We start from the raw sequence: 12,511 nt of genomic DNA on the forward strand, positions 1-12,511 counted from the left end.
TAGAGTTCAATGCAAACCAAATTTCAGAGTGCTATTTTCGTGCACGCGAGCTTGAAAACTAGCCCCCGAAAAATAAATAATATTTTTTTCCCTGAACCACACACATGTGCTCTCTGTTCATGCAATAGTTACCGTGTCATATCAGTGATCAGCATCACTTCACCTGGCTTCTGCACCTACCTACCACTCATACAGAAAACTCCCTTAAGAAAATCGCCAGTGTTTCCTTCATCCTTCACGCAGAATTCATTCAGAACTAACAATGAAATGCACGGCATGTGACCACGAGATGCGGACAGCATCGCCGCCCCCCACACCATCAATATGAATGATTCGGGACAGGAGGTAAAGCCCTGCACTGACAAGACCGACGAGTTCTACGTACGGGAAAGCGAAATCTTAAAGTAGGCGACTGGATGAGACTGCGACAAAACCTCGAGGTGATACCAGACTTTAGGCGACTGGTCCTTAGGTACCTTAGGTAGCCTTAATAAGCCCCCTGCTACATAAGACACTATGCAATATAAAAGGCTTGAGAGTGAGAGTAGAAGCCAGACCTCAGGCAACCACCTTCCTAGAATAAAAACCCTCTGCCGCGTTGGAGACTTGAGAGCATCATCGGATGCTCTCCCCCACCTCCCCCTCCCCCCGCGTGTACCATCGCGTACCCTCCCCCCCGTGTAACCCTGAGGCAGTCATCATCATCACCTGCAGGCTCCTCCTCCTCCTCCTCCTCCTCCATGTCACGATGAGCTTGCTCTATCGTCGCCGCAAACTCCGAGAGCAGACGCTCAGCCTTGTCCGCTGCCTCCATCCTGTCCGTACGCACCCACGTTGTCAGGTCCTCCTGCTCCTCCCCCTCCTCCTCCTCCTGCTCCTCCCCCTCCTTCTCCTCCTCCTCCTCTCTCTTCTCCTCCTCCACCGTCCACACTAACGTTGTCAGGTCCTCCTGCTCTTCCTCCTCTTCCTCCGCCACCGTCCGCACCCACTTCGTGAGGTCAACCTCCTCCTCCTCCTCCTCTGTCCGCACCCAGGTTGTCAGGTCCTCCTCTTCTTCCTCCTCTCTCTCCGCCCACAGTGTGTTCACCGCTTGCTCCCACGTGGCGCCACCTACCGACGTTTTGTGAGCCATTTTGAGTGGGACCTGTCAGGACCCGGTGTTGCTGCAAAATCCAGCCGACAATGTTCTATAGCCCTGCGGCAGTCAATGTACGCGGGCTATAGTACTAGAGCTAGTCTCAGGGGAGAGATACCGGTAGTGAATATAGAAATAAGTTGTGGATATAGAAATCAGTTAATCCTAACCCTAACCCTAATCCTAACCTTAACCCTATCCCTAATTCTAAAATAAAACAAAATTAGCCAAAAATAATAAATAATAAAATAAATAAGAGACAAAATTAGCCATTCAGAGCTGTCCCCTAGCGGATCACTATCTCTCCCCTGTGCAAAATTCCTTTATTTAAAGAACTACTTTACTCGGTGTAACAAACTTGCATTCCTGCAGGCTACCGAGTATTGTTGACTGTTGTAATGTGATGGGAGTGTAGCTGAAAGTTACTTTCTTGCTTCCTGCTACGTGTGTATCGAAGATGGGTCACTGTAGTTTTAGGCCCTATTTGTACCTATAGAAAGTAACTAGGAAATCAAACCCAATAACATGAATACATGATAGGGAATATGTTTGGCTTTAGCAGGATGCTGTTTATGACTCGCATTATTATGTATGCAGGATCTTATCAATATTTCTACGAACATATCTGTACAATGAACATGAACGGCTGCTATACCAGCTGGCTCCATAATCATGCCGTTTCACAAGTTTCTACAAATGGCAGAAATAAATGGCATAAGTAATGTGCCATCTATTCGTTTTTTATGCACATGACATAATTCTTTAGTTATAGCAAGAACAACAAACTTATCTACCAATGACAGTCATTGGTAGATAAGTTTGTTGTTCTTGCTATATAACTAAAGAGTAGTGTAAGGTCAAGTCAGTCTTACATATTACTACAATACGTTGTCGAAATCGTGCAACAAAGGCAAACAATGTATTTACTAAACTATGGATGTTATTTTATCAATAATGAACAAGTTTTTGGTCTGAAGTGGTTCCTATGTAGTGGCAACTTTCAATTCCTGAAATGGCTTTAATGCAAGAACAACTGGTGTAGTAGTCTTTTATCTTTGCTGTATATATGTGCTCATTACATTTCCTAAACCAGTGGAATAAGTTGCAGCCAACAAATTTTAAAGGCAGTAGACTGTATCAGAAAAGAAGGTTCCTTATCATTTTAACAATAGAGATTCAGGTTTCTGGGTGAGTTTTTCTTTTATCTGTGGCTGCTGTGCGAGACTAGGTGATTATGTTTTGCGACGTGATGTACGACTGAGTTTTCCCAGTGATGCAGGAAGTGACTCATACTGTCAGACGAACTTGATTTACCAGTGCAGTTGTGTGAAATAGGGCAAAATGAACGGGTGGTTAACCTAGGGGGTAACATACCTGTCAGATTATGACACTCTCTCTATAGAAGAGTATCAGTCTCAGAGCTCGAGGTATATACATGTGTCTTGAATTTGGAATCTTGATCAGTGGTAGCAATTAGTTTGAAAATTTACAGGCCAGCCGGGTCTGTAGGTAAGGGATTTTACAGGCCCGCCAGGCAAATTTTATAGGCCGGGGACGGTTTTGCATACTGGGGGTGGATTTTCTACGGGCCCGTTGGGCTTGTTAGTATTAGAAATTTCAGGCCCGAGCCTTATAATACGGGCATCGGGCCCCTTATGATTTCGACCCATGTTGATACTTGTCTCCACTGCGAGAGGCAAGCAAGCAGCCTGTATTATGGTTAAGACTGACAATATTATCTTGATGGAGGTGGTGGGGAGCTAAACATTGGGTGTTGTGTTTGCAAAATAGATTTGTACATTTTAATGGCTAGATTTTTAACCTAATATATATGTCAAGAATTATGTAGTACAGTGGTAAATGTAGTCATATGTTTCACCTAATTAAAAATGTCATTTTAAAATAATAAATCCACTGATCACTACATATTGTGTTACCAGGTTAAAGGATATGCTACTAAGCAAATTTTAGAGCTGTTAAAAAATAAGCTATATATATGTAGTGCAGCTACATGAATTTTTAGGGGGAAGAAAAGTAAAAATTAACCTCAAGATTGTGTTTCAGCTGTCCATTTTTAACAAGGGAGTTGACGGCAGCGATTCCCGTGATAGCAGCCGTGTTGTTTTTGTTCACCATGGCAACACTGTTGCGCACCAGCTTCAGTGACCCAGGAGTGATCCCTCGGGCAACACCGGACGAAGCAGCCGACATAGAGAAACAGATAGGTAGCAATAGTCCATGCTTCTGTGTGTGTTGCCGTCACACGCTAAAAACAACGGCTATTGGAAAAATAATATTTAGATTAAATTCTAGTGGAAACAATCTGTGAGCGGTTCGTTAGCCGTATATTGTAACGTGAATCGATGTGGAACTGTGAATTGTTAATACCAACAATGCCAGTGAAATATGCTAGGGTCACATTGCTCATCTCGGCTAAAAATCGGTACATGTATACAGACATTTCGAGAATTCTTTAAATCCGCAATATGCGCATCCAACCGCTAATTTCTCCAGTACTAGACTAGCAAATACTTTGTGTCATGCATAATCATACTACCTTATGACAAAATAAACTCTAGTTCCTCCCATTTCACTGCGCGTTGTCTTATAAAAGCCTTTAAAGGTATTTGAAAATACCTCCAATGTTGTTCAAATTCTACGATGTTGTTGACACGTTTGCGTTGCTCTGCCAAGCAACCGTACAGCGGGTGCAACCCGTAGCAACATGTGCCGTCACCTAACCGATTCGGGGCTAAATTGTTTGGCAAACAATTCGGCGTTGGCGCCGGATTGACAGATTTCGCACCTCTTTCTTGTGGGTTTTAAGCAAACGCGCAGTGAAATGGGAGGAACTAGAGTTTATTTTGTCATAAGGTAGTGTGATTATGCATGACACGAAGTATTTGCTAGTCTAGTACTGGAGAAATTAGCGTTTGGATGCGCATATTGCGGCTTTAATAATCGACAATTTTTTGAATTTTGTACATGAGATGATCATAGTTGTGAATGCAATCGCATATCCACACCGTTCGTTCCATAACAATATACAGTAATCAGGTTACGAGGCAGTTGCGTGTGTTTGAGAAGTAATCACGGGGTGGTCGGTGCGTGTGCTTGTGCGTCACGTCAGCTCTGCAGAAGCTGCGAACCATATAAGCGTAAAGTTCACGGTTCAAAGGGTGATTTGGCTCGTTAATTGCATGGGGACTGTGAGGGAACCTGGGGGCAGGGCTGTGCCACGCAACTATTGATCTAGTTGCCCTTCAACAAATTAAAATAAACACCCAGATACCGGTGATTCTGCTGCGATGGTGTAGTAGTTATCACAAGCCCATCCTCACAGACACTGTAATGTGAATCACACATGTAAGGCCTAAGATAAAATATTGCTTGTTTCCCCTTTACCGACCGACTCGCCAAAACGCCACTACTCGACAGAGTTTATTGGCCGATTAAAACAAAACAAAAGTTATTTCGTTTCGCAAAAAAAAAAAAATCAAATTTGTTCTGCAAAAACATATACACAAAACAGAATATACAATATACATACACACATCTTGTCAAAACAAAATAAAAAAGATTTTTCACCTACCTACACAGTCGGTACCCTGAGAGGCGAGTAGGTAAAGGGGAAACAAACAATTTTTTAAGGGTTGCCTAATGCAACGATGAATGCTCAGTGGTGCTAGGAATCGTGCATGCATCTGTCGCGGAATTCCATGTGTCATGCAATATACACGGCACATCAATAATTTGGTTAATCCTCGGGAGGGTCTGAAGAGTAGTCAGCGTTCTCTCTGAAACACGAACAGTATCCCCGAGTCGTGGGGGTGCAGCGGTTGTTGTATCGCCGTGCGTGGCGTAGGTAAACCCACAATGCTGCTGCCTGGACTGTGTAAATGCCAAAGCACGTCGTGTACCAATCAGTTATGTGTATGTGACGTGTATTAATATACTTATGAAGCCTGGTGCCGAGTGCACATAATTCTACGTCAGGTACGATAAACAGTGCTGCAACATCTACCCTGTAAAAAAAATGGCCAAAAAAACGTTGAGAGTATCGTATGCGGAACCTTTGCGCTGCTGCTGTATCGCATATTTCTTGTTAATTAGCCAGCGCTCGTTGCAGCAACAGCAACGCATCGTGTGCTCGTACGTGCACGTGTATGATGCCCATCATACTATACCAAACAATAAATTATCCGCGGTAGATAAAATTTAAGCGCGGTAAAATTATTGCCCCTTTTACTCAATAAGAGGCATTGTTGCACATAATTTAACCGCAATAAAAATAATTTATCCAGGGGCAAACCTGTCGAACGCGCTGCATGCACGTGGAGCGTTGATGTGCGTGCGTGTAGAGCAGTGGTTCTTAACCTTTTTTGAGTCATGGACCCCTTTGAGAATCTGACAAAAGCTATCAACTCCTCCCGAGAAAAACGCACATAAGCACATAAACACAGTAATTTGTATGCGCCTGGTTTGCGGACTCCCTGAAGCCCATCCATGGACCTCCAAAGGGGTTCATGGACCACAGGTTAGGAACCCCTGGTGGAGAGCATGTGATGCCTGTTCATGTGTTTTCTGTCGTTTGTTCGCAGACGTTTCTAACGCGACGTCGCCGTCGTATCGGCCGCCGCCGCGTACCAAGGAGATCGTCATCAAGGGGCAGACCGTCAAGCTGAAGTATTGCTTCACGTGTAAGATATTCCGCCCTCCGCGGGCATCACACTGCAGCTTGTGTGACAACTGCGTCGGTGAGTGTGCGTGCGGGCGACGTGAGATGGGGGGTGGAGCGGGGCGGAGCGGGGCACCGTCTGGAGTGATGAAAAGTTTGAGTCGACATTTTATGAAAAGTTATGGCCACTGTTCGCTTTATGATATCAATAATGTGCTGAGAAAATAATTAACGTGATTGGTATGGGAAAAGAGGTGTACTAAAATATTTTAACGATTTCCACCAATCACTGGTTTATGCATCTCAGGCGGTGCACACTCTCGAATGAATGAATAAATAAATAAATTTATACGCCTACTTAAATAAAATTTTAACTACCGTATATGATCGCGTAATAACCGCGGGCGCCTATAAGCCGCACCTCAATTTGAATCGGGTAACCAAGTATTGCGCCTAGTTCAGGTATAAACCGCACTTAAATCGAGGTAATCTCGCCAGAAAATTTGCGGTGCAATTGTGAACGATAATGGGTGGAAATTGACAAAATTAGCATGATCATGTGACATGTCAACACAAGCAAGATCATTTTCTATCAGTAGTTAATACTACATTATCAAAACATATAGGCAAACACGATTTATGCATTTATTTAATGAACGTTAGATTCACCCATTATCGCCCCCGCGAGTGACAAGACTCAGCAACGATCGATGAACAAATATTTCCCCTCACGGTATGGCGCACTTATAAACCACAGAGCAAATACAGTGTTGAAATCTGAGGCCAAATTTGCGGTTATCACGCGAGTATATATACGGTAATCGTGCGTGAACCCAACCAAACTCTCATTTCTAAACGTATCATTTAAATGCGCATATCAAACTTGGTTGGTCCCATTTGCATGCTGGACGCAGAGCAATGATTGTTTATGGTTAACCGCAATAAAACTCGTTTGAGCTAATGATGGTTAATCTCTTTTCAGAGCGGTTCGATCACCATTGTCCGTGGGTCGGAAACTGCGTTGGCAAGCGCAACTACAGATACTTCTATCTATTTATAGTGTCTCTAGCATTCCTCTGTGTCTTCATTTTTGCGTGTGTTATCACACATCTTATCATTAGTAAGTATTCATACTTTCTCCTGCTAATATGTGGCAGTTCATTTATAAACAAAATGTTAGAAGTTGACCCATATGTTATTATTGTTAGTGGTACTGGAAGTAAAAGCTTACCTAAGGAGCCAGTGCCCAATTTTGTAATACGTACATGTTATTATATTAGAAGCAAATATTATATGCATGTGTGTAGTAGCAGTTTTGGGTGAGAATTTGTCACATCATAGAACTAGTATATATGTTTAGTTTTTCTGCTACTATTGTTTACTATTGTACTAGTTAAAGTTGAAGCTCTATTATATAGCTAAGCTAATGTGTAGTTATCTGGCGTGACATGCTCGATGTGTAACGAATTTCTTCTCCTTTCTTTAGTAACAAAGCAGCATGATTTTTTGCAAGCACTGAAGCAGTCGCCAGCAAGATATCCTTTTCATATGCAAAAATTTATCGTTTGCCGACATCATTTGCATTTAAATGCGTACTTTTGAGGCTGATTTTGTATCTGAATATCATCTATGAATATATAAATAATCAATTAAACTGATAATATAAACCGTTGGTAATTCTCCCCTTTCAGTTAATTAATTGAGTATACAGATTCCTAGTTGATTGCATTCTTTTATATTTCGGGGGGTTTCATAATTCAGGGTTTCATTATAGGCACAGTGGCGCATCGCCGTTGTCAAATTTAACATCGCTGTTGTGAAAATATTCTTGTATTTATCCGCCGTTGTCAAAATAGTGTCAACCCAAAATTAAATAGATCACCACGTGCTTCTTGCATATTTAGATTGCCATGTTGTCTATATTATATAATTGCCTACGGCTTTATAACTGCCTTTGAATCCATCATGCGCGTTTTTTTCCCAAACTGGCCATTACCTCCTTTATCTAATTTTCCCTCAGAGGAAACGCTGTAATTGCGTTTGTTTCTTGACTCCTCTGCACTATTGTCGAAGCTATCATATGTTTCTTCTCCGTTTGGTCGGTGTTGGGCCTGGCTGGCTTCCACACATATCTTACGACATCCAACCAGACCACTAATGAAGATGTAAGTTCTATCTTAGCTATGTTCATCATCTTAGCAGTACGCTGTTTTGTTGATGCACCGAGGCTTGAAATCTGTGCAAGTTAGTAGTTCCAATGATGTGGAAGCAAAGATTGATGCGTTTAAATAGAATTAGATCATTCGTATAGTAAATTCATTTGAAATACAGCAGTACTCCACATTTCAGCATTATGTTCAAGCAACTTATTCTACATAGCAATTTTATTGGTTAATCTGTTCTCCCCTAACACAAGCACAATTATAAATGCACGCGAACACTGTCAAACACACACACACACACACACACACACACACACGCACACACACACACACACACACACACACACACACACACACACACACATGCACACATACACCACTGGGATGGAAGTGGAGTTCAGAATACTCAATAGGAAACGTATTACTAGTTTCCATGTGGCATGAGTATACTGGACACAGGGGCACCGATTTCAGTAACACACACATTCCATAGTACACCCACTACCACACTAGTAGTGTTTGCTCTCAGAGCCAGACTCTGTCTAATAGGCTTTAAGCTAGCAGCACATTTCAAGCCGGGTCCTACCGACTTGTTGGCAGCTGTACTGCACATGTAATACATTAATTTTATTGGCAGTGATTGAGCAATGCCACATTTTTTTGGGAAGAAAACACCCCCTGCTTGTTCCTTTAAAAACCTATCATGAGAGAATTTACATTTCATATCCTATAGGTTTAGTGGTACTGGTAGTAATTATTCCATACGGGCGAATTTCCATACCTTCAGTAAAGTGGTCACATTTTGCAAAGACTGTATGGGTGCAAATTTGCGAAACCCGAGTTTCCCTATTGCACATTATTACTCTGTATGTGAGTTATGCCTTTGCATGTGCTGCCTCTGGTGGCTGTGACAAAAGATATGCTTTTGGATTTAAATTTTCACGCTTTTCAGTGCGAGAGCTGATGCTGAAAGTAAAATTATTGTTATCACGAGCAATTATGTAAATTTATGCATCCATATCATGATATCAATGTATACGTAATTTTACTAGAAGTTAATAGTGAAATCGTACATATATTGCATTGCTCTAGTATTTAAATGATTGAGAAGTAAAGCACCTAGTGTAAAACGTAGAAAAATCGACATCAAAAGTAGAACATGGTTCGTCACCTTGAGAAACGGCAAAAGTAAACGGCGTCACACATTAAAATAAACACTGTTCTTTGGAAATCAAGTTGAACTTCTAATTGATATTTGAAACAACAAAAACGTGGTATTTAGGATCATTCATACTCGGTAATGTTGAAAGCTACGTTCCCATTATATTTCAATTGTACATGTATTTTAATATTCAATGTGCAAACCATATTGTGCAATGTTAGGTGACAGCCAGAAGCAGCTGTGTTGTCACGTAATAATTTCTCGTTGCAGATTAAGGGGTCATTTTCTGCGAAGAGGGGGCAAGACAATTTTAACCCCTTCAGCCAGGGTTCTTTGGGTGGAAATTGCTTAGCTGTCCTGTGTGCACCAAACCCACCCAGGTAAGTTGGCTGGTGTCAAACATTGTCTAAACATAATCTTTGGTAGGCGTTAGTGACCACTCTAACAAAATGTGGGGCAAAATAAAAGCTGTAGTTAATCATTGATGGTTGTTGGTGACCATTCTCTAGCAAAATCTGGGGCAAAACAGGGGTCGAAATTAGATTTTTATTATGGTATCCATTCGGGATACCAGGTATTGAAATCTGGTATCCCGCACAAGAATCTGGTATCCCGCGGATATCGGGATACCGCTAATTTCGACCCCTGTCAAAATAACCCACAGTTAATGGTTGGTAGTGACCATACCTAACAAAATGTGAAATGAAATCACTTGTACTTAGTGATGTCACGATCATCGATTATACTCGATCATCGGTTGAACAGTGGCTCGAACCAAGCGCATGGTTATCAAAATTTATAATCAATTTCATCGAAAAAAAAAATAAAATAATAATAATATATATATATTTTTTTTTTAAACTTGAACTAGAAAACTGTGAAAAGTGATGAGAATCAGAGATATCATCGCTACTATACAAGTTATCCTTCATTAACATACATGTATTATACACACAGTAGTAAACAGTGCAAAACAAACAGTAAACAGGGCTAAACAAGCACATACATGCACACACGTACATGCACACGACGTTACGCACACGCAGGCATTCAACACCCCGAGTAACCGATTGTAACCGATCATCGGTTACTTGGGTCCAACCGATGATCGATTACGAAATTACAACCGATTGACAACACTACTTATACTTTATATTTGGTGGTCGTTGGTGACCCCCCCCCCCCCAACAACATGTGAGGTGATACACTGTGTGCGTAATCTTCATTGGTTGTTGTTATGTATGCCATTGATGGTCGTTGGTGACCATTCTCTAACAACCTGTATTGTGAGGTAATACATTATGCATAACTTCGCTGGTTGTTATTTTATATCTTGTTTGTCTTTGGTGGTCATTGGTGACCATTCTCTAACAACTTCTATGTTAGGCTACGTGGTGCCGGACACTGTGTGTAATCATCGTTGGTTGTTGTTTTGCCGGGTCAGCCTGATAGATAGCCGGGGCTACGTGGTCCCCGACACAACACAGATCACCTGTAACAGCAGCAGCAGCTGTGCGGTGATGTCAGAGAACAACATTGTCAACGTGCGGCACGACAACTACGGTTCGACGATCAGCACGGAGAAACAGGTATTCCGATTTCCCTGTCGCTCTCTGATCTTCGCTTAAAATATAAATGTTTATTACCTTAATATATATGTATGTATATTGTCGTAGTATAGTCGCAAGAAATGGCGGCGGAAATAAAAACGAATAATCAAAATTCGAATCGTGCATATTTTGATGAAACTAGCTAAGTACGATTGCTTATAGGTATCAGTTATTATAACGAAGTGATTAGGTTGCACGAAATTCAGTTATAGTTAAAAAGAAAATAATCCAACATTTAGTTTTACACAAGTGCTTTCATCTTTATAGAATTTTCAGGTGCATTATATATATATATATACATATACATATATGTATATATTGTAGTAGTATATATATCCCGGCGTCACCGACATCTGTGTCGTCTTCTCGCTTCCGCAGCCCCTGTCGCACGGCAACGGACCCGGCAAGAAGCTGCCGTCGCCGTCCAGCATTGCGCCGGCGCCACCTATGGGCAGTAACGGCGGCTACCAGGAGAGTCCGGACGACGCCACTGCTGCTGCCGCGTCCGCCACCGCCACCGCCGCCGCCGCGTACCAGCACGCGAGCAAGCCCTACCCAGTGCAGCACATGCCTAAAATTGTGCCGGTAAACGGTGAGCCACCCTTCAGGAGTCTCAATTCTATCACCGTGTGAGAGGTGGGGAGGGGACGGTCACGGAGACATGTTGGCCACGGCCCCGGACGCATCGACCACGGGTTGGTCGTTGGCTGGGTTCAGCAGCGTCTGAGTGACGACTCGTCCGTCGATTGAAAAGTTGACGGGAAACGGTCGGACTCAACGGCACGTCAATCCGCCGGTGCACGGCCGTAATATGGGCGCCGGTAATATGGGCGCGGCGCGGGGACGGGAGGCCGGCGTGGGGCGCGGCGGCTGCTGCATGTGGGGCGTGGGCTGCTGCATTGCACCTCTGTAGAAGGTCCCCTCCCCCGCACGCCGCCCGGCTAGAGCCAGCCATGAATTGATCCTGTTTTCTGTCGCGTGTTAAGCCGCATGCCGCCTGCTTTGCTGGCGTGCATGCGCGTGCGTGCGTGCGTGGTGCGGGCGTCGCGTGCGTGCGTGCGGTGCATGGGGGCGGCGTCTGCTGCGCGTGCGTGCGTGGTGTGGGGCGGCGTCTGCTGCGCGGTGCGTGCGTGTGGCGGGCGCGTCGGCTGCGCGTGCGTGCGGTGCGTGCGGGCGGCTTGTCTGCTGCCGCGTCGCCGTGCGTGCGTTGCATGGGCGGCGCGCGTCTGCGCTGGCGCGTGCGTGCCGGGCGTGGGGAGCCGGCGTCTGCTGCGCGTTGCGTGCGTGGCGTGGGGGCGGCGGTCTGCGTGCGTCGTGCGTGCAGTGTGTGGGGGCGGCAGGTCTACTGCGCGTGCGTGCGTGCGGGGGGCGGCGTCTGGCCCTGCGCGTAGCGTGCGTGCTATGGGGGGCGGCGTCTGCTGTGCGCCAGTGCGTGCCCCCGTGCGTGCATGGGGGCGGCGTCATGCTGCGCCGTGCGTTGCGTGCGTGCATCGGGGGCGGGTCTGCTGCGCGTGCGTGCGTGCGTGCATGGGCGCGGGTCCTGCTGCGCGTGCGGTGCCGTGTGTGGAGTGGCGGCGTTTCATGCTGCGCCGTGCCGTGCTGCTGGCGTGGGGGCCGGCGTCTGCTGCCGCGTGCGTGCGCTGCTGCTGCAATGGCCGGGCGTTTGCGCTCTGACCTGCGCGTGCAGTGTCCGTGCGTGCGTGCATGCCGGCGCGTCGTGCATGGGGGCGGCGGTCTACCTCACGCGTGCGTGCGTGCGTGCCG

General features: G+C 44.8%; 2 protein-coding genes across 5 annotated transcripts in view; one reads left to right on the forward strand and one right to left on the reverse strand.

Moving 5' to 3' along the window:
* LOC106811384 (centrosomal protein POC5-like) overlaps nt 1-829 on the reverse strand; it is a 27,067-nt gene extending 26,238 nt beyond the window's left edge. For both annotated transcript variants that reach the window (XM_014814972.1, XM_014814971.1), the window contains exon 1: nt 709-829. In XM_014814972.1, the coding sequence (XP_014670458.1) occupies nt 709-814 (106 nt within the window). In that variant the 5' untranslated portion in view covers nt 815-829. The remainder of the gene's footprint in view (nt 1-708) is intronic.
* Nucleotides 1-12,511, forward strand: part of LOC106811382 (palmitoyltransferase ZDHHC18-like) — a 16,289-nt gene that overhangs the window by 669 nt on the left and 3,109 nt on the right. For all 3 annotated transcript variants that reach the window (XM_014814968.1, XM_014814969.1, XM_014814970.1), the window contains exons 2-9: nt 3,200-3,360; nt 5,737-5,892; nt 6,796-6,933; nt 7,300-7,348; nt 7,876-7,978; nt 9,408-9,517; nt 10,582-10,726; nt 11,126-11,339. In XM_014814968.1, coding sequence (XP_014670454.1) covers nt 3,200-3,360; nt 5,737-5,892; nt 6,796-6,933; nt 7,300-7,348; nt 7,876-7,978; nt 9,408-9,517; nt 10,582-10,726; nt 11,126-11,339 — 1,076 coding nt within the window. The remainder of the gene's footprint in view (nt 1-3,199; nt 3,361-5,736; nt 5,893-6,795; nt 6,934-7,299; nt 7,349-7,875; nt 7,979-9,407; nt 9,518-10,581; nt 10,727-11,125; nt 11,340-12,511) is intronic.

Source organism: Priapulus caudatus, unplaced genomic scaffold, assembly GCF_000485595.1.
Source record: "Priapulus caudatus unplaced genomic scaffold, Priapulus_caudatus-5.0.1 Scaffold533, whole genome shotgun sequence".
Taxonomy (NCBI): Eukaryota; Metazoa; Priapulida; class Priapulimorpha; order Priapulimorphida; family Priapulidae; genus Priapulus; species Priapulus caudatus.